Source organism: Agrilus planipennis, unplaced genomic scaffold, assembly GCF_000699045.2.
Source record: "Agrilus planipennis isolate EAB-ADULT unplaced genomic scaffold, Apla_2.0 scaffold103, whole genome shotgun sequence".
Classification (NCBI taxonomy): domain Eukaryota; kingdom Metazoa; phylum Arthropoda; class Insecta; order Coleoptera; family Buprestidae; genus Agrilus; species Agrilus planipennis.
In genome coordinates this window covers 470,406-491,908 of record NW_020438959.1, presented here as the reverse complement: position 1 = coordinate 491,908, position 21,503 = coordinate 470,406, and the positions used below count along the sequence as shown (strand labels likewise).

General features: G+C 36.1%; 1 protein-coding gene across 1 annotated transcript in view; it reads right to left on the bottom strand.

The window, feature by feature from the left end:
• The window catches only part of LOC108736729 (potassium voltage-gated channel subfamily H member 6), a 237,247-nt gene that overhangs the window by 164,054 nt on the left and 51,690 nt on the right, over window positions 1–21,503 (bottom strand). The window contains exon 2 of the mRNA XM_025975105.1: window positions 15,404–15,634. Within this exon, the coding sequence (XP_025830890.1) occupies window positions 15,404–15,634 (231 nt within the window). The remainder of the gene's footprint in view (window positions 1–15,403; window positions 15,635–21,503) is intronic.

Sequence of the window (21,503 nt, the reverse complement as noted above, 5' to 3'; positions counted from 1 at the left end):
GAGGTATGTAAAGACCTCTGAACGTTAGGAAGCANGCCGCCAAAATGCATGAATTACGTTATGAATTTGCTGCCGCACACCCCGTACTCACCCGATTTGACTCCCTACGACTTCATCTTGTTCCCTACCATGAAGAAATGACTAGCGAGAAAGAAATTTAGCTCAAACGAGGAAGTTATCGCCGAGACGAGGGGATTTTGGAGAGTTCGTCAAATTTTATTTTTTGGAAGGTTAAAAAAAATGGCAGGGACGTTGGGAGAAGTGTATCTTTCTAAAAGGGGACTATGTTGAAAAATAAAAAAAATTTAAAAAAAAAGGTGTCTTCATTTGAGGTATGTAAAGACCTCTGAACGTTAGGAAGCAATTCCATCCGACGACGACCTTTAGACTTGAATCAGAACGGCACCAGTTTAGCTCACTCAGCTCCTCATCATAATTTTACACGATTGTCATGAATTAAAAAATTGTTTTGTGATATTTTATTGCTTTCTATATAATCTAGAAACCTCTACAAATCCCTGACGTCGTAAGCACCATCTCATTTTAATAACAGCCCTGTTCAGTAAGTTTAATGTAATTATCAGGAAGAAGTAATGTACAAAATACATTTCCAAAATCATGACGTTAGTGAAAAATTTTAAATTAAAATGTGCTCATGTTATGTGTATGATTTATCTGAGAATCAAAAGTATGCGTTGGTTGAAATGTGTTTCGAGGATGAAACGTTATCACTCCAATTTATCCTTTTGCTTTGAGTATCAGGTAATGAGCCATATGCTTAATACGGCCCCATTGCAAACATATTTCGTGTTAAACAGGCTGTACAAACAGCCACTGATAATGCAAAAGTACATACACCAGCATCTGTTCCTTATAATTTAACTTGATCCTTGAAACGATAACATTTTAATAAAAATCCCGGTGCTAACGTCACCGCGGCTTATACTGTTATATAGAGGACCTTTTGTCTTGAAGGCATGTTCTCTGGTCAACAACCTGAAACTTCAGCAACCAGTAAGTGGTTACAAGGTACTACCACTTTCCAATATTCCTTGTAAACTATTTTTCTCCTTGATAATATTAATCACATCTTCGACTATCACTAAAGGGACGTCGGTTCGATGACTAGTTGGACATGCACTTCCACTCTTTACTACGCTTCGCATTTCCTTAAAATTATTAGGTACATTATCTATGTCCTACATCCCTAATCGAGCTCCTATCTCTCCTCTATTGTATTGACTTCCTCAGTACCTTTTGTTCTCTTATATGAAGGGACTTTTTCTAATGCATGTTAAAGGCGTAACTAGATGTAGGTGACCGCTGATAACTTCGCGCATCACGGAGGTCCACAAAGAAATTATATGTATTTCTAAAAAAAAAAACGTCGTACGAGAACCAGTAGCATTTATCCAGAGTATCTTGGCAACAGGAACAGTTATGAGCTTCTCAGGCAAAAGAGTTGTATCTAGGCCAGAAGCTCATTTAAAAAATTAAATATGGAATTCTCAGAAAGAATAGGAGAACAGGGGACTCTATGGAAGTCACTAAGAAATAGGCGAAATAGGTTGGTAGGGCACCTTCTCAGGCATGAAGGTCTAGTCAGAGACATATTTGAAGCAGAAACGGGAGTTAGGAGAGGTAGAGGTAGGCCTAGACTATATTCATCATCATCATCATAAGGTCGTCAGTCCTACGACTGGTTGGACTGACGACCTTATGACGGTGATGATGGAATTCTCAGACTCGTTTTGATCTGATTATCAGCCCTATCGTTCGATATAGTACTGTTTCTAACAGAGACATAGAAAGAGCCTTGGAAAGGGGATTTCGCCGACCTACACGTTTCACGGTCATGCGAAGTGATTTCCCAAGCATAGATTTTCACAGTATTTTTCGAACTTAGAAGCACTATCCTTTGCTTTATGTTTCAACCGTTTCTAGCTTATATTCTCTTACATTTATGTCAGATAGAACTCCATTCTAAATGCATTGAAATATCTATCAAAAATCAAAGACTATAATACGAGGGTGGATTGATAAGTTTCCGGCCTGACCAAGAAAAACAAGGTTTTTAAAAATTTTTTTTTTTATTTCTCAACATAATCTCCTCCAAGGCTGATACATTTCTCATAGCGGTGTTCCAGTCTATTAATGCCATCTCTATAGACTGATTCGTCAAGCTCCTCAAAATAACCATTTACAGCTTCGATTACTTCTTCATTGTCCGCAAATCTCTTACCGCCAAGCCATTTTTTGAGATTAGGGAACAGAAAATAGTCACTCGGGGCTAGGTCTGGAGAGTAAGGAGGGTGCGGCATCAATTCAAACTTTAGATCGTTGATTTTAGCCGTCGCAACGATTGACGTGTGCGCTGGTGCGTTATCGTGATGAAACAAGATTTTTTTCTTCGCCAGATGAGGTCGTTTAATTTTCACCTCGTGGCTCAAACGTTGCAATAAGTCTGCGTAGTATTGACCAGTGATAGTATTACCCTTTGCAAGGTAATCAATGTATATAATACCTCTTGCATCCCAAAAAACAGTAGCCATAACCTTGTTCGCCGAAAAAATTGTTTTTGCCTTCTTTGGAGTTGGTTCCCCTGGTCCAATCCACTGTTTAGACTGTTCTTTGGTTTCAGGAGTGTAGTGGTGGACCCACGTTTCGTCAACGGTTACGAATCGACGCAAAAATTCGCTTGGATTACGCTTATACAATGACAAATTTGCGGTAGAAATGTTTTTTCGAATCAATTTTTGGTCGACTGTTAGCAAACGCGGCACCCATCTTGCACAGAGCTTTTCCATATGCAAATGTTGGTGCAAAATATGTTGCACACGTTCATATGACATCTTACAGGTCTCAGCTATCTCACGCACTTTCAATCTGCGGTCTCCCAGCACTATTTGATGAATTTTTTCGATCATATCTGGAGTTGTGACCTCAACGGGGCGTCCTGAGCGAGGCCCATCAGAGGTGCTCACACGACCCTTTTTAAACTCGGAAACCCACTGCTTAACGGTTGAATATGACGGGGAGGATGTCCCCAGTGTTGAGTCCATCTCTTTTTTAATTTCCTTCGGCGTTAACCCCTTCAAATAAAAGTATTTGATGACAGCACGATTTTCCTGCTTTTCCATTTTTACGAAAACCACAGAGGCGTCTTGTTCAGCGTGCTGTCAAACCTACACTAGCAAGGAGATCGGGCTGAAACTATAGCTACAAGCTATCCAAGGATGGTACTATAGAATGTCACCTCAAGGTAGGCCTAGTGGCGTCATCTCTTGGTTAGGCCGGAAACTTATCAATCCACCCTCGTATGCATCATTGCCTCACTCCCTACGTTGTTGCATAAATTCTACTCACTCTACATCTCTCTTCTGTCTCTGCATCTCATCCACAGAATTTTAAGCATTTTCAGTATCTTTTCAAATTAAAAATTCTTGGAAGCTTCTTCAAGAACTACGAAATATTTGAAGGTGTGCTTTTGTGTTCTATTATTTTATTTACCATCGAGTTTTAGATTAGCATACTATACATTATACTTTCATTTGACAATTTGAGGTTCTTGTAACAGCAGAAGAAAGTGATGAAGTGTATTGTGCAATATTTTCTCATCGAATGAATAATTTCTGTTATAATAACTTAATTTTTTTTAATTACGTTTGCTGGGTCTAGGTCTAGACATATAAAAAATAAATTAAACGAATCCTGATGCCGAGTATTATTTCTGTACAACATACATACATACATACATACATACATACACACACATATAGCATGCAGGGCAAGTTGAAGTATTCTCGCCTGCAGTCGCTGCGAATACATTCGAGTGGTCTATAATGGAATTACTGGAATAGTTAAGATTTATGAAGACGTATATTAAAGAACTGCGCGAAACCCTGCAGAGCCTAAAAGGATCAATTACTTGAATGGAATAAAAGAAATTTATCCTTGTCGGTGCATACAGACATATACGCGTGCATTTCCACTTACGAAAATAGAACATGCGTGAACATATTTTCCTTTTGTTTTTCCTTTGTTAAATTATTAACAATTTTTGAAGAAGCATTGAAACAAAATGATGAAGATTAATTATATTCATAAATTATTTATTTGTAGTTTAGCATTGAACGCGTCGTTTATATCAATGATTTTCACTAATCTTGCAATCCCTAGACTAAAATTTTCAGTCTCTCTAGTCTCTCAAAGTCATTCAGGTTCTCCGAGAGCGTTTCTGTATGAGAGACTCGAATAATTAAAGTTTTTTCTCACAGAGAGACTGAATGAATAAAACTGAAAAATTGAGAGACTCGAGTCTCTCGTAGAAAGACTGGGATCTCTGAATGTTGAACTTAGAAAATTTTAACCATGTCTATCGAGACACCACCTATTGAGAGATTCGAGTCTCTCGTTCAGAGATTCGAGTCTCTCGTTCAGAGATTTGAGTCTCTCGTTCAGAGACTGGATAAGAAATGAGGATCTCTCTATGAGCCACTCGAGTCTATCGTTCAGAGACGCTAAACAGTTTTTTTTGACAGTCTCTCGACAGTCTCTCTCAGCGACACCAGAGAGCCTTCATTAGAGATGGAGACTCGAGTCTCGCTTTCAGAGATTCTGAGAGACTGAACATTTTTATCTCGGGATTAACTAAAGATCTAGGGCGAGAGATCAGTTCTGCATAATTATCCCAACGTTTTCATAAAATAAAAACGAATTGTAGGAATAAATTCTAGTTCGAACATAAAGAAGTTGGTCTACAATTTCGCTTATTATTTAAAAATTTTATTGCTCCTATAATCGAGTTGTACCTATACAATGCATAATACATTTTCGGCGAGTGGCGAGTTTATTTCGTAAAACACGCGATGAGAATACAAAATTCTAAGCAAAAGCGATGTGAAAGTCGTCATAGGCGCCTATTGATAGTTTTAATTTTAGCGTAAGTATACTTTTTTTTTTGGTTTCACGTCCAAGATTTAAACACGAATTTCACTTTAGGAACAATGCGCCAGCACGAAATATGATATACCGTTATTGCTATCATGCGATAACTTGATTAATTAGCACACAGTAGAATGGCGTCGAAAAGGAAATGACCACCACCAAACATTGGCTGAATGGTCACTAAGTGCCTCATATTTTTCACGAATAAAACAGAATCATTTTCCAAAACTATTAACTTATCGGATTAAACAAATGGTTCAAAGACGTTGAGCGCGATTTCGACCTTTTTGGGTTTCATCAGTACGTCGTAGATAATTCCGATAGAATATTACTGCCTTTAGATAGCGTAAAGAACACCATCTGTAGAATGCTACAACTTGTGACAAGATCCCTAAGGATATCAGCTTGTCGAACTGATATCTTTACGCCTATCTTTGTCTTCTTGATCAGCTTAAACTACAGCCCATTCCTTATTCTAGCTTGCAGATTAACGTATTAATTCTAACAGCCCCTGACCATGATAAGGGAACGCCTTGAAGATGACAAGCACGGCGAAACGTTTGCAGTAGTGCAAAGGGTATGCCAACACTCCTCAGAAACTGTTTCAATTTTATTGTTAGGTGTATTGATTTTTAAGTTTAAGTAATGATGCAAGCTTACAGTTCCTTAAGATCAAGTATGTAGCTAGGGCAAGGGAATTCTATCCCCTAAATTTCACAAATTCTAGCAAATTTGGGCTTTTGTAAGAGGCCTTTGAGAGCTTTTTAAAACCAATATGCGTATGCAATTAATAATAGACATATGTATCCCTATATTTTACTTTGCTGACACAATTACTGAGCACAGGTCACACATGTTTTTACTTGGTAGTTCCCCAAGTCTCTCGTCGTATACTACGGTGGTTGCATGGCAGATACTGTAGTGGTATGAGTTATACGGTGATTAAAAGTGGTCGACCTAGGGCATTTTCGAATTTCGTATTCTAGAATGTTCTAAAGAATTTGGAATCTCCTCGAATATTCAAGATTTGTCCATTGAGAATAATTGGGTTTACCTACCCAGCGAACCAGGTAATCGTTAAATGGTTTACCAAAAACATTTTGAATAAGCTGCCGCTTTGAAATGTTAATAATAAATACGTATATTTTCTGACTGTACCTGCGTGGCAATTCCGTTACTTTAAAAATCCGGAATGACTAGTAATAAAGATCCTTTTTCAGTATCTATGTACCTTTGGCACCGGCGAAAGGGTGGCCTCATGCCTGGTCGACAAATCCGATGAAGGAACAATAAAACCGACATTCATAAATTTTGAAGAGTTTAAGTCAAATTTTGGCTTTGAATTTTGAAATTAGCCAGACTTCGCCTACGTACGTGATGGTCATTACATTGATAATAGACGGTTCCTGAGTATGTCCGCAGGCAAGAACCGACTCATGGTCGGTACCCTTTTTACTAAAAACGCGAAAGCTAGTAAATCATACTCTGAGTGACACATATTTGCCTGCATAACAATGCGAAATTCTCGAGAAGAAAAAAGATAGTTCGGGAGAATTTGATGATAGTATAATAGGCCTTTAGATCACAGTAGTAGTTCGTAAATGGACAGCTAATCAGAAATTATTATAAATAGTGTGAATTACAAGCGAATACGAAGTGATATAAACACAGTGACGAATACAAGAGCATTATTTATATCTTGTCATATAATAAGTAGTAGTTTAAGTGCTTAGTTAGTGTTTTATTGTAAAATAAATAACGGTTACAATACCTACTGTATCCTGTTTCTCGCATATTTAGCATTTGTTGAGTCTGAGATTATAATTATTTAATTTTATTAATTGTTAACTGCATCTACGGTATTTGTGTTTGATTGGCAAGTCTATAGTAAAATTAGCTTCTAATAGCTACTACGAACATGTAACTGAATGTTCAAAACGTGCCGTGACTTTAAACAACCGCATTTATGCAAATTTTACGACTGTTATCACACCGTTAAAAAAGTTGTTACAAGGCCACAGTCAAAACAGGTCTGTCAACATTTCCGAAAAATTTTATTGCATCGTAAAGCGTTTACAAAATTGTATGTTTAGCAAATTACTTTATCAAATCCATTTTGACATTATTAAGTTACAATTATGTTAACGTACACAATCGTTCTATTTTTTAATCTTCAGTCAATAAATCAGTTTATATCACCACGATACCGTTATATCCGGATTTAAAAACTTCTATAAGGTTTGACCTAGAGTCGAAACGGTCAAAATTGGCATAGTGGGTAATAAATTTATCTGTGAGAATGGATGTATCTTCTTTCTTGTTTCCACTTGGAACAGTAGATATTTGCTACCTTTTGAGCACGGTCTCGTCAAGTTAGGAAATGTTTTATGAGTAATACAGACAAATCGAAAAGAGATAATCGCATAATAGTAAGCGGTCCAGCGGTTAGAGGTTGCTTAGGTACGCAAAAAATCATTGTCGCTTTTATAACTCCCTGGTTAGAATTATATCTTTAAACAATCGTCTTTGCTTTCGTAAATTCCTGAGAGAATTGAACTTTCTTTAAAGTACGTATTGACAACATGCTCAAATCCTTCTTCTCTGCATCTCTTTATGTTACACATTAGTTGGTATTGGGATCTGTCAAATGAGCATACACCATCTGTTGGCAACATTTATAACTCGAATGAGGGAAAAATTTACATAGGAACTGTGCACGCAAATTGTAAAATTGTTTATTAAAATAATAAAACACGTTAAAAAAGTAAACATTTTTTTGATGATGTAGTCGACGAAGTTTTCTTCTAAAGTTAAATCAAATAAAAAGTTAATCTGTTCAGTGAAAAGCTGCAATATCACTTCAGACATAGATCTTCACTCTTCGTGAAGTGAATTCCGGAATAAAAATTTGTTCACGTCATTTTAATGCACATGATTATACTTCAGCAAGTATTTACCATCAGCCATAACCTTATTATTTAAAACTAGAATCATACTAAAATTATAAAGTGAGAAATTATTTATTCCCGTGTAATTGATTTAACACAATTCTAATGATACGATATAAGTATTTTGAGGTTAAGAACCTACCTGCTGCAATACAACAAAGTTGCAATAATGTGTTTGCAACGTTCTCTTAAATCGGCTTTGCACGTGCAAGTCATTGATGTGATATTGCTTAAATCACCCAGAATCACCTCACCAATTATATAACGTGAATCACTTTTTAAATCCGAAGTTTGTTGGCAGTAAACTTGACGGAATTTGAAGGCTAGCTGCCGGATTTGTTATTTCCGAATTTTATAATGTGATTGGCATTAAAAACACGCTCACCTTCAACGAAATTTCCTTTCCGAGGCTTTGTGTCAGCCCAATGACATATTGTGTCAATACTTATCATTTTATCGTAATTTAAAAACTTGGAAATTACACGGTACACTATAGGAACTACGATAAATTTTCCCTAATCGGCGCCATGTTTTTAGGCTCCTCCCATTTGACGGATCCCAATATTGTTATTCCTTTTTTGTTAGTGTCCGCTGCAATTCATACCTGACATCTCTCTTCTATGTTTACTATATTCCATATAACGACTGTCTTGAGTAGGGTGGAGTAGAGGTAGACCTAGATTAGATAGAAATAGTTGATGTGGGATATTCTAATTTTAAGGAAATGAGATCAGGATAGGAAAAAGTGCAGCAGCGTGTCCAAGCAGGCTTAAAACTGACGATTTTATGATGATACGTGAGGTAAGGTGGTTATAGTTTTAAGTTTTACATTTTATCGTTCTATTTGGATTAATATTCAGGGTGGTCCAGCACATGAGCCAGAACATTCTTTGAATGAAGCTTGACCTCCCGTAGCTATGTAGCAAATAAACATCGACTTTATATTGTTTAACGTGTGGAGTTGATAATAAAATTAGTATATACCATGTTTCCTGCTCGGGTTTTACTAGGCACAATGTGTACTATATCATTTTGCCATTTCCAGTTCAGGAAATGATAACCTGACCTGCCCGTCGACATATTTTATGCCTTATTAACGAGCACTTTATTTGGTAACAATGTAATTTATAGTTTCCTTTATTGCCGCAAATTTTACTGCAATGCGCTGTCGACAGCACGCGAGAGAAAAAGTCAAAAACAAAGACATGTTTTTTGGCACAGAAATGTCGCTGTTATTTCGTTAGGATTTCACTAATGATTAATTTAAGTTTGTAAGCTTTTTAGAGGAAGACAATAGATAAAGTGGTTGTTAATTTATGTGACGCGCTATTTCCAATGGTTTTTAGTTTATGTCCTCTTATTTACATGCTACATATCACCTTTGGTGTATGTACTAATAAAATGAACTATTATACTGAAAGAAAAAGGAATAGTTTAGGTTAACTTTTAGCGCTACAAATAACATCAAATTAATGAAGAAAAATTGTTGCTGCAGTTACGCCCTCGCCGGGAATCGAACTTAGATCCCTGGTTTACGCACTATTGCTCTACCGTTGCTCGGGTTCGATTCTCGGCGAGAGCTTGACAGCAGCAATTTTTTTTCTCATTAATTTGGGATTATCTGCAGTAGTAAAAAAGGAATTCACTTTAATATATTGAAAACAATGCAAATTTTCTTCTAAAATTGTCGTTGTTAATAAATAGTTTAAGCTTTGCTAATGAATCAGCAAACGAATGCATCTACTAATTAATAAACTTTAAAGTGGAATACATTATTTGAATTAGAAACCAAATGAAGTAACAATTTTTATCATTAGTACCGATTTCTCATTAATACTGTGGAATATTATGGGTCCTTTTAAATATCCTTAATTAAAACGACGTGTCAAACAGTTTAAGCACTTTTTACCCTTTTATTTAATTAGTTTTGGGAAGCATTTAATTACGACCCCATTTTAGTTAATAACTTCCTTCCTAGTGGTACCTGACATTCTCAAGTTATTTCATTTTTACTTTTTTCAAGTTATTGACCCTAATGCGGAAATACGTGATTTTTGCTCAATTTTCTAACAACACTGTCCTAAAAAAAGCAGTCACGTGCACACCCTCGAAATACCAGACAATTAAGTCAAAGAACCCCATTTTCAGTAAGGCAATTAACATGTTTTCACACTGTATTGTTACCTCAATTGTACCATCTACAAAGGCGGCTTCGCCATGAACTTTAACCTAGATTTTGAGTGAGTCCTTTTTTCTCCTGCCTCCCTATTTTCGTTGAGCAACTCTGTTTCTTAGAACTCCTGCTGTCACGAAGTTCGTGTTCATGAATAAACATTTATTTTATCTAGAGCCCAAGCAAAAATCGGATTTTATTCATAATTTGAAACGAACTTTATTATAAAAGGAAGGAAATGACACTTATATCTCTCAAAAGATACGATGGCATAGATTTAATTTAAATTGGTTTATAATTAATACCAGAAGAAAGTCCTTAAGTTAAATTAACTTTGTAATAAGCATCATCGGCGATTCCGTGACAGAATGCTCTTCTTTAATGGAAGCGATCTGGGTTCTATTCTCTACCAATACAATACTTCTTTCTTATTGAATATTCGAATTTATTATTATGTCAAACAGTCTGACCCCTTTTTTCCATTGGCATTCTGTGTCTAGCGCCCCGCGATCGATGTGGTCCCCCTACTTTCTGCCAGATCCATCCACCAGCCGAAAACCAATACTTTTTACCGATAAATATATTTATTCATATTGGGGAAATCAACCAATAATTACAAAATAAAATTGAAAACACATTTCTAAATGTACAAAGTCCATTGAGAATCTTTTTAAGCATGATGATAACTAACAGCATTGGTGAGAGCTCCTTGTCCACAATGAAAATTAATAAAAAATTGATTAAGAAGTACAACCCTTCAAGAAAGATTAATTGGTATGTCGTTAATAGAATGTGATATGCTCAAAGACATAGAATGATTTGATCATAACTTTTTAATAAACGGAATTTTAAGCACAGTTCCGAATTATATTACAATTATCTATTCATTTATTGTGATTGTTAAGAAACAAAAATAATAATAAAATTGAAAATACGTTTTCAAATGTAGAAAGTCCAAAAATAATTTTTTTAATAAATTTAGAATTTTGCTTATCAACTCTCAACTTTTTAGCTGTTTTAGCAAAATAGCCCTCTGTTAAAGTCATAGGGACCCAGTTAGTCGTATGTGCCCAGGGCCTCCAATAGGTCCTGCAAATAGTATATCTTTCAAATGAGGCACTTCAACGACTCATTCTAAAAGTATACACATTTGCTAACATACTCAACGAAGTGTTCCACTTGGTCTACATTGTTTCATAAATAATTTCATGTAGTTGCCTTTTGAAACATTTCGAGAAGAAAAATATTGGCAAATTACCAAGGGATGGTGGTGGAAAAAGGCATAATCTGTGTTACGAAAGCAAATGCTTCTTTATTAAAAGGAGCAGTTCTCAGTAATGTCTATATATAGGGTTGTTCGGAAAGTCATTTCGTTTTTTTTGTGGAAATGAAAGACAGTTTTCGTATAATAAACAAATACTTTATTAAATTATATATTGACCGTTCTGGTCCAACACCTTTTGTCATCTTTCTCGTAGTAGCATAATTCCACGCTCATAAAATTTTTGGTCTTTGCTGGCAAAAAACTGATCGAGGAGGTTTTTGACCTCCTCATTTGAGGTGAAGGTTTTACCGTCTAAAAAATTTTGGAGTGACCGGAACAAATAATAATCCGATGGTGCCAGGTCTGAAGAATATGGTGGGTGTAGCATTGTATCCCATTCGAGCTGTAAAAGCTTTTGGCGAGTGATCAAACTTGTGTGAGGTCTCGCGTTGTCTTGGTGAAACACTACACCTTTCCTGTTGATTAGTTCTGACCTTTTCTGTTGAAGTGCATCATTCAGTTTGTCCAGCTGATGACAGTAGACTTCCGAATTAATCGTTGTGTTATCCGGTAAAAGCTCAGAAAAAACGATTCCTTTAAAATCCCACCAAACAGACAGCATCACCTTTTTTTGGTGATTATCGGCTTTGGAAATGGTTTGAGCCGGTTCATCTTTTTTGCTCCATGACCTCTTGCGTTTGACGTTGTTGTATACAACCCATTTTTCGTCCCCAGTGATGATGCGCTTCAAAAACGGATCATTTTCGTGACGTTTGAGAAGCGAATCGCAGACGTCAATGCGGCGACACAGATTTCTTTCTGTGAGAACATGGGGAACCCATACATCCAGCTTCGAGGATAATCCCAGGCCTTTCAAGTGGTCATAAACTGTTGAATTTGATAAATTTAACCTCAATCCGATCTCACGTGTTGTTATTCGCCGGTTCACATCAACTAATGCCTTTATCGCGTCTTTATCAGCTTCAACCAGCCTTCCCGAACGTGGTGCATCTTCGACATCAAAATTGCCGGATCGAAATTTAGCGAACCAGTTCTGGCACTGGCGTACTGTCAACACACCTTCTCCATACACATCAGTCAATTTCTTTCTGGCTTGAACAGCATTTTTACCCTTTCTATAGTAAAACAGTAAGATATGTCGAAAATGATGCTTATCGCTCTCCATATTTAAAAGGGCACCAACCAAAAACTACTACGTAGAATTAATTGGAATTTTTCACACACAAGCCTTGCTATATGAACTCTCAAAGCGTATAAAAATTATACGGCTTAAATGCGAAGTTAGGTGCAAAAGAATACATGACAAAACGAAATGACTTTCCGAACAACCCTATAGAAACGATATAAAAAAAACTGTCGTCGCCGTGAGCTTTCCTGTACTACTTTTAAGTGTTTGATGTAGTCAAGTTTCAAAAGGCTTTTTTTACTGGGAGTTCGATTAAGAGCAAACAATTTTCTTTAAGATATCGCATTAGTAGTAATACTCCGAACAGTGTTCCCTACTGTATTATAAGTGGATCAATGATTTCAGGAAACCTTGAACATTTAAATTGATTTCTTTGCTTTGTTATGTAATCCTCTTAAGACGCTTGTTCTTCTATGTCCTGATCAATGAAGTTCGACTTTTTAAATATTTAAATAAAAAATACAATTGTTATTTCAGATGTAAAATACAAAATGTATTTCCCTTTTGTATTTTAAATGCTAAGTGCAATTTTCAAAATACTTTTGTGAGGTATCTATTTAATTTTCAAGAAGTTGACCTAGATTAGATAACTGAGGATCTGGGTTGTTTTACTTTTAGTTCAGGATATTAAAAAGCGGAGGTGCGTGTCCAACCAGTCTTAGGAGTGACGACCTTATGGTGATGATGATGATGATGATTTACATAAGTATAATATATTTTCGGAGAAAACCTTGCTCATTTTTAAATATTGGAGTTTTTCTAGATGAATAGTGGCGTTTGCACTAAATCACCAGCTGCGAAGATTGAGTGTGATTCATATTTTTCTGTTTGAAGTGATTGAGATATAGTTTTTCTATCTTTATATTAAAGTTTATTTAGTTCAACAACAAATAATTCTTCCTTATTTGCCTTTGCCACCCGTTGGAAAAAAGACACTGATGACAAAATAGTCTGCTTAGCATGAAACATCAGTGACAAAATAAGTTTGCAAATAATTTTATTGATGTAAAACATTTTATACAAAATATNATCAATCATTTTATATCAAAATATTTACAACCCCGTTTTGTTTCTGATCTTTTATACATTATAATAAGAGAAAGAAATGGAATCCATAGTTTCTTTAGCTTTGGGTTCATCTAATAAGTGAAGTTTTACGAATAGTTTTCTAAGAATTTTGGATTATAAGCATTTATTAGGACAAAACAATATTTTATAGTTTTCAGTTTTTTACACAGCTGGAGTATATCAATTCTATATTGTTTTGCGGGCTGTTTTGTGATAATTCATAGAATTTCGTAATTCGTTGCAAAAGGTACGATAAGTGGTGATTTGGCAGGTGCTGATATCAAATTGGAACTTCAAAATTCCATGGACCATGACATTAAACCCGGAGAACAATATCGTTCGAATATTTTAGATTATCCATTTCCAAGGTGTTTAGAATTTTGTGGACTCTCTTCAATTAAGAGGCATTCATGCAATGTCTCTTTACCCCCTTTTTAAGCTTCTAAAACCTTCAATAACCAATGTGAGTAACATCATCATTTTATATAATGTTTGATCGGTGATCTAGCAAAAGTGTTTTAGATAAAATACAAAGTGATTTTCTCAAAAAAGTATTTAAATGCAAGGTATTTTTTATTTTGTATTTGCATTTTAAATGCAGGTTTTTCAGATAAATCACATCTCAGCAACAAACATACCAAAACAATCAATTTAAATGTTTAGGGTCTCCTGACATGACAAGATCAAACTTATGAACTTTGTTATAAGCACCGACGATTCAGTGGCCCGGTTGCTACACTGGCGGCCGAACCGTCCAGATTGGATTATTATTATTACTACTAATGAATCCATAAATTACGTATTTTCAAACAAGCGAGTAAACGACACTGATTGTGAGACAGGCCTCGACTACATTACTTTTTACAATTAATAATAGCTATAAAAGCATCGGCTTAATGTATATTAGTTCTCCTATTTGCTTATGGCGCCGAGCTAAGAAAAAACTTGAAATGTTGTTTGGTCTGTGAAATTGTTTCGGTTCCATTGAAAAACGTGTCTTGGCAAAATTTATGGTCTCAATAACAAATGCAACTATGGTACAAAACTAATTTGGACAACTGCCTATATACATATTCGGCCGCGATAAATACAAGTTTGCATTTGATACTTTCATGATGGAATTTTTAGAAGGTCGTGAATGCGTGGACATTAGGTAAATATATATACAAGCCAAAAATATAGCCAGACGGTTTCGGATTTGATTCAAAAGTTTCGTAAATAGTTTAGACACTTCCTTATTCGTTTTATATAAATAATACTAAAGCTTCAAGTAACTAAACATTGGTTCACATGAAGTATGTTCCTTCAAAAATACACTGGATCTACGGTTCAAGAAGCACATTCTTCTTTTTGTACCCACATTGTCAACCAACTTTTACATTTTCCATGTGAAGCAATAGTTACAAGAGTCAGTTCTTTTCCCTTCAAAAATTAATACATGACATTTTTAACCGGGTAATAAAATTATGCCCAATTTGGAGTATCAACAAGACGCTTCAGATTCCTTTTATGAATCGAGGGAACGGCTGGGTGGTAATTGGAGTGAGCAAATGAGACTGTCGAAATGAAGAGAGAAGAAAATGAAAAATTTTGTCTGTGGAATAGTGATCCAAAGGAACCACAGGAAATCTTGGACCAGGGCGGACGAACTGGTAATCGAGCCCGTGTTCCACCGAATGCGAAGCAACTTTAAGGCTATGCCGCTAGATCATCGCTTTGTTCATCAATAATAAAATTATGCAGATACATATAGATCATGGAAGCAAAATAATAATGGCTTGAAGATTTTGACTTACCATCTTTTCTGTAGTACAAAATTTCGGCGTGTTTTTCGTTGCCTTCGTTGAGCGCGTCCCTGAGAGAAGAGATCGCCTGTTGGGAGGTAAGAGGTCCACAAAGGAACTCGCATGAGGCCGTCTTCTGCATCACTTCCGCCCGCGAATAGCCTGTCAATCGACAGAAACCGTCCGAACAATAGATAATGTGACATTGTCCCCCTCTGCTGTTCGCTACCAAAAATGAACGATCTGAAACAGAAACACAAAGCAACTATTAAAAAATAAGTAGAAATAAACGAAAAAAAGAATAGATATCTAATAAGAACGTTGTAGTTATCGAAACTATCAAAAGCGAATTACTTGGAAATATTTTAATGGCAGCAAATATCCAATAGATGGCGATGCAGTGCCAATAATTATCTACTTTGCTTATGTCGCTTCTTATGCGAAATAGAAAGAATAGAATGCGGCATTAAAACCTTCGACTGTGAACTGTTGTTTGTTTACATATGACTGCCTCATTTGAACAAATTGAGTATTATTATATTTATCGAATTTACAAGAACTTTATGTATAGTACGTATAGAGGCCATTGCTTTTTGCTTATAAAGAATATTATAGTACCTAAATCTTTAACATAGAATAAACTTAATTTTCGGTTTAGAACTGAGCACCGTACTTATATCCATGCGAGTTTGCCAGGGGATTTACGTACAGGATATATTACAGTATGAAATATTAATCACCTGATCTAGTGAAAAATCTTCTGCATATCTAACACATTTTGCCCGAAGTAAGAAAATATTGATTTTCATCAGCAGAGAATCTCTGGTGTGCTTATACGGGATTACGCCCCTTCGTGAGTTTCACTTACGAGAAAGCTTCTTATTTTTTTCACTGTCTGGCTTGTCTATTACAAGAACATCGTCTAATAACTTCTTATTGCACATCGAGGAAAAAAGGTAGAACTGATGAAATTCTATTAGTTCTTGCGACTTATCAAGAATATGTATGATGCATTTTTCCAGCATCTAATAATTTAAAATGAGCTACGAATAACTACATCTATAAATCTGTTTTGGAATTTTTCCTATCCAAACGTTTAGTTATCGTGGTGATGGAGCTAGGAGTAATTCATGACAATCGACACTGAAGATACTGTCGCTGAAGTGTCTAGAAATAACAAATTCCATGGACAATTGAAAGGATTGGAACCATAATAGCGTTGTTAGCTTTAGATGAAGAAAAAACACAGTCAACAATCTTTCTTTTATTTTCAATCCGCTACGGTATGCGTTCGGAAAAGTGAGAGAGTAGCAATTCCATGTGTTTATCAATTGCGAACTAAAATCAGTTCGCAACATTCACCTAGCTTATTGAAAGTTTTGGAGATCCTAATTTCGAACCCAAGCAAATTAACATCGTTCGGATTTTGAGGTTACACCATTTAAGAATCTTGATGCGCTGCGTTGGAGCGATTCTTAGAATTCGACATCACATGTGTTTACTTTTCCGATTTCAACCTTACACTCTACAAAATACTTCTACCAAAAATTGCAGTTTTGGAGGTTTGAGGCTATGTTGCCCCAACAACCGTAGATGTTGTTAGATTCAGATTCAGTGTCAGATCTCTGATTCCAACATTCTGACAAGTGTATCAAATTGATATAACTGCTTTAACTGCTTTCCTAAGTTTTTCTGACTTTAATCTTTAATTCATCCTTATTTATTTAAAACATCTCTAAATCTAAGAACAAAACACATCATCCCGCAGGTTGATGAGTTTCAAATAATGGCGTTCAACGATTTAAACTGAACAACTTTCAAGCCCAAGTCATCTGTTAAGGATGTTTGTGGAGTGTTCAAAGTTTAATTAGGTCAAAGTAAAGGAGTAGTATTTTAGGAATTAATGTCAAATCTTGCATTTCACGCTGTTTACATAAACATCTCTCTGTTGTCAGTTGCAGAGGGCTGACAATTTCCGACGCTTTAGATAACATCCCCTTTAATTAATTGTAATTGTTTCTTTGTTTCTCCTCAACCGCCTACATTTCAATAATTGTCAACCTATTGTTAACTATAAAGGACCCTGCAGAAAATCAATAGAATGCGTTAATCGGTCAAATCGGGTCATAATCATCATCAGAAAGTCTTCAAGCTAAAGACTGTATGGATCAAGACATAATAGAATATAGTAAGCAAGTTTCATGTTGCCCTGTGCATGGTGGTGAGATGTAAGATGAAAAATAGTGAAACCGCCTCTGCCCTCTTCATCTTTATTAAATTATGCTTTTGATTGATCGGCACCGCTGACTACAAGAGTGTACATCAAACAAAAAAAAATAATTATAGTAGTGAGTTTCTTTATTCCTTTTCTTTTTTGACGTGACAACGTCTTAAAATTTTGATGGAGCCGGCTGCACGCACGAAAAAACATGACTCATGCGGCGTTACCTCGCTCTGAGGCGTTCCATTTAAGGCTTGAAGTGCAAGCGAGAGCGCGGAACGAGCGACAAAGAGGCACAATCTGCCTCCGCGTTCGGCAGCGTTCGACATCTGTCTCTCTCCTACTTGAGTGAGCGATGCGTCCGCGTGGATAGCTGCTATACAATAATACATTTCCATTTACCTCCTTCTCTATATCCATACAAAATATCTAACAAATACAATTAAAATTTTCTTTTGAAAAATGAAACCATTCCATCAGTATTTTCTTATGACGTTGTCACGTTCAACTATCGTCAGTAAACCGACTTTACAGACGACCGATTTTTTTTATCTCTGTTTCTACCACAACTTTATGTAAAGCCAATATTAATAGGTATGTATTTTAATACAACTCAAAATACAAATCGATTTATTTTTCAATTCTTTTTTTCTTTTAAATATTGACTAAAGCCAAATTGTGCAAATCAAAGACTAATCATTCAATGCAACATAGTGTCTGTCACTAATGTATATGATTGACGCTTTTAATGCAAACTATAAAACTCTTTGAAGTAAAGCATCAAAGGATCGAGTGGGCTGAAGCTTCAATTTTGTTTGATAATAATTCATACATCACGGACATTAATAATAGGTTCGGTTTTGAGCAAAAATAGATCAATTAATGGGTAAATGTAAACGTTATCATGTGTTATTATAAATATGCCAAAAATCTTTCCGTCATTCTATTCTTTGCTTGTAAGCAAATAAGCAGTGACTTCTTTGTATGTCACCTTTAAATGAATAAATAATTAATTTTCTGTATATGTGACAAGATGTTAAATTATACTTAACAATGTAGGTATGAACTACAGAGATAGAAGAGTGATACTTAGTTTGTATAATGAGCAACAGGCAGTTAGGAAGGGATTTAGTCAGGGATGCACAATGTCACCGCTACTTTTTAATCTATCCGTCGAATACAGTAAAACTGTAGGGATAGATATACAGGAGCAAAAGATTAGTATGTTTAGATTTGCAGATGATATAGCAGTATCAGCATCTAGCAGGGAGGAGTTAGAGATAGCTTTAAATAAAATGGAAGTGGTATTGACAGAACAGTATTGTATGAAAATAAACAAAAGTAAAACAAAAATATTGGTATGCAAGGGAAAGAGCGAATATAAAGATAGGAGACGAAAGATTAGAAGAAGTTGCTGATTTCAGGTATCTGGGAAGTCAGATAAGTCAGGACGGAAGGAGTAGTAGGGATATAAATATTCCACAGATAATCTTTCACTCTCTTCTGTCTTCATTTCATCCGTCTCATCTTGCTCACCCGAACCACCACCCATCCATTCCCACGATTCCTGAAAGGAGGCTGAAGAGGGCCTTCCGCCCTACCTTCTGGCGTAGTCCGGAGGGACTGCCCGCCCACCAGCATTACTGGCTGGTGGGAATGAAACACCCAAAAGTTTTTCTTTTTTTTATATAGTCAGTTTTTGGATTGACGACCTTATGATGATGATGATGATGATTATTATATGAGAAGCTTTAAGTCCGATTCATATTACACGTGATGGCAGAAGTATAATCATGGTCAAGTCATGAACAAGACTTTTCCGAAGCATTCACACTTCACAGCCAGGTGATGATCTTGCATGATGCTTAGCGAGCATGTTTTCCCAAAAACACATTAATGAATGTGGCGATCGTTTTGGATGAAGAAGAACAATCCCATCGGCGATTGGGTTCATTCTATATTTAGATAAACCCAAGAGGAAAAGGAAATTTTCAACTCTGAACAATTGATGAATAATCAGGCGAAAATTTGTAGATATTTCAGAATGTCTCATTCTGAAGTTCAATAGTTATATCCTATTTTAAAAAGTGATTTGGCAAAGCAGGGCACGACTTTTCCAGGGTCCAATATGTTACCCGATTCATGATTCACGCTGAACAGACATAGGAACGTAATTCTGTAATTTTCGAATATGTTACGTCATTTTAATAAATAATTGTTCGATTGTTTTAATGATTTTCGATAATTTCTAATTAGATAAAGGCATACTTTTTACTTTGTTTTACACGGGAATTAGCTTCCTTTCAATTTGGCAACCGGCCAGCCGAAAATCTCATTAATAGATAGATGTCCTGGCGAAGAAGCGGGCGATCTAATACATTTTAAACCTTAAGCTGATGACTTTCGTTCATGTTATTTATTAAACAGGTCGCGGCAGATTAGTGTACAATATTACAGCATCGGTTATGTACAACGTACTCTTACATAATCCTTTATAGGACCAGATGTGGACCCTCCTTACCGAACTCTTCGTTGCTAGACAGCAAGTACCGATATTCTATGTGCGCTTGTTGAATAATCTCGCGAAATTTGTAATGTTGACATTATTAAGAAATTTCCATAGTTTGAGTCGATCGCAAGGACGTAGCCACGGTTGAGCTCTGGTGAGCCACAGCATAAGTCCTGACCCACTAGCTTGCCATCCTGAAAATTAACTTAAAAATTTAAACTTTAACCATTCAGCTTCGTATAACCGCTTTGCTCAATTCAAAACTATACGGCATTTTTATTTAGAAATACATATATCAATTACTTTGACCAAGTGGAAAACTTTACATTTTTTTTTTCTGAATGAATACCACTGCTGAATTATCTACCCATGAAAAGTTCACTTTCTGACTAAGGAAAAAAACTTTTGGGTGCTTCATTCACATCAACCACTAATGCTGATGGGCGGGCACTCCCTCCGGACTACGCCCGAAGCTAGGGCGGAAGGCCCTCTTCAGCCTTCTTTCAGGAATCATGGGAATGGGTGGGTAGCGGATCGGATGAGAAAGATGAGACGGACGAAATGAAGACAGAAGAGAATGAAAGATTATCTGTGGAATATTACTGCCCCAGCATTTGCCCAAGTGATCCAAGCAAATCACAGAAGAACATGGATCTGGAATCGAACCGGCGTCCTCCTGAATTCTAAGCAATGGTCTAAACCTCTAGGCCACGCCGTTGGGTCTGACTGAGGTGTGAATAAGAACAACATAGGTACGCACTAAAGGGAAAATAAACTTCTTCTCTGAGTCATTCTTTACTATTCCTGCCTAAGGGTGTATTTTTTGATTCCATAAACGCTTGGTCTTTATCTCATGGAAGAATTATGTCAACTGAATACGAAAGAGAGACTAGGTTGTTCCTTCTGTCTCATCATAATGTAAGCAGTAGTCGCGCATCATCTGCGCGAGCGACTTGATGCTAAAGCTCTGTCTGGGCTATCTTTCTAGCGGTCACATTTTCACACAATTTTCATTGGACACAATTGACAGGTTTTGCCTCACTAATATAATCATTTTCATACACAGAAGTGAGAATATAGTTTCATAGGAAATACCACAAATGGCGCGGTAAACGCCATCTGTAGTACAATGCTACATTTTAGGATTACGAATGCTCCTACAAGGTCCATTTAAATATATGGATATCTACTTGCTGAAATTATAATTATTATTTTATTCGATTATGGTAACGTGCCTATCACGTTGAGGTGAGCTACGCCGGGATTCGTTTCAGCAAGTAGATATCCATATATTTAAATGGACCTTGTTGGAGCATACGTAATCCTAAAATGTAGCATCGTACTACAGATGGCGTTTACCGCGCCATTTGTGGTATTTTCTA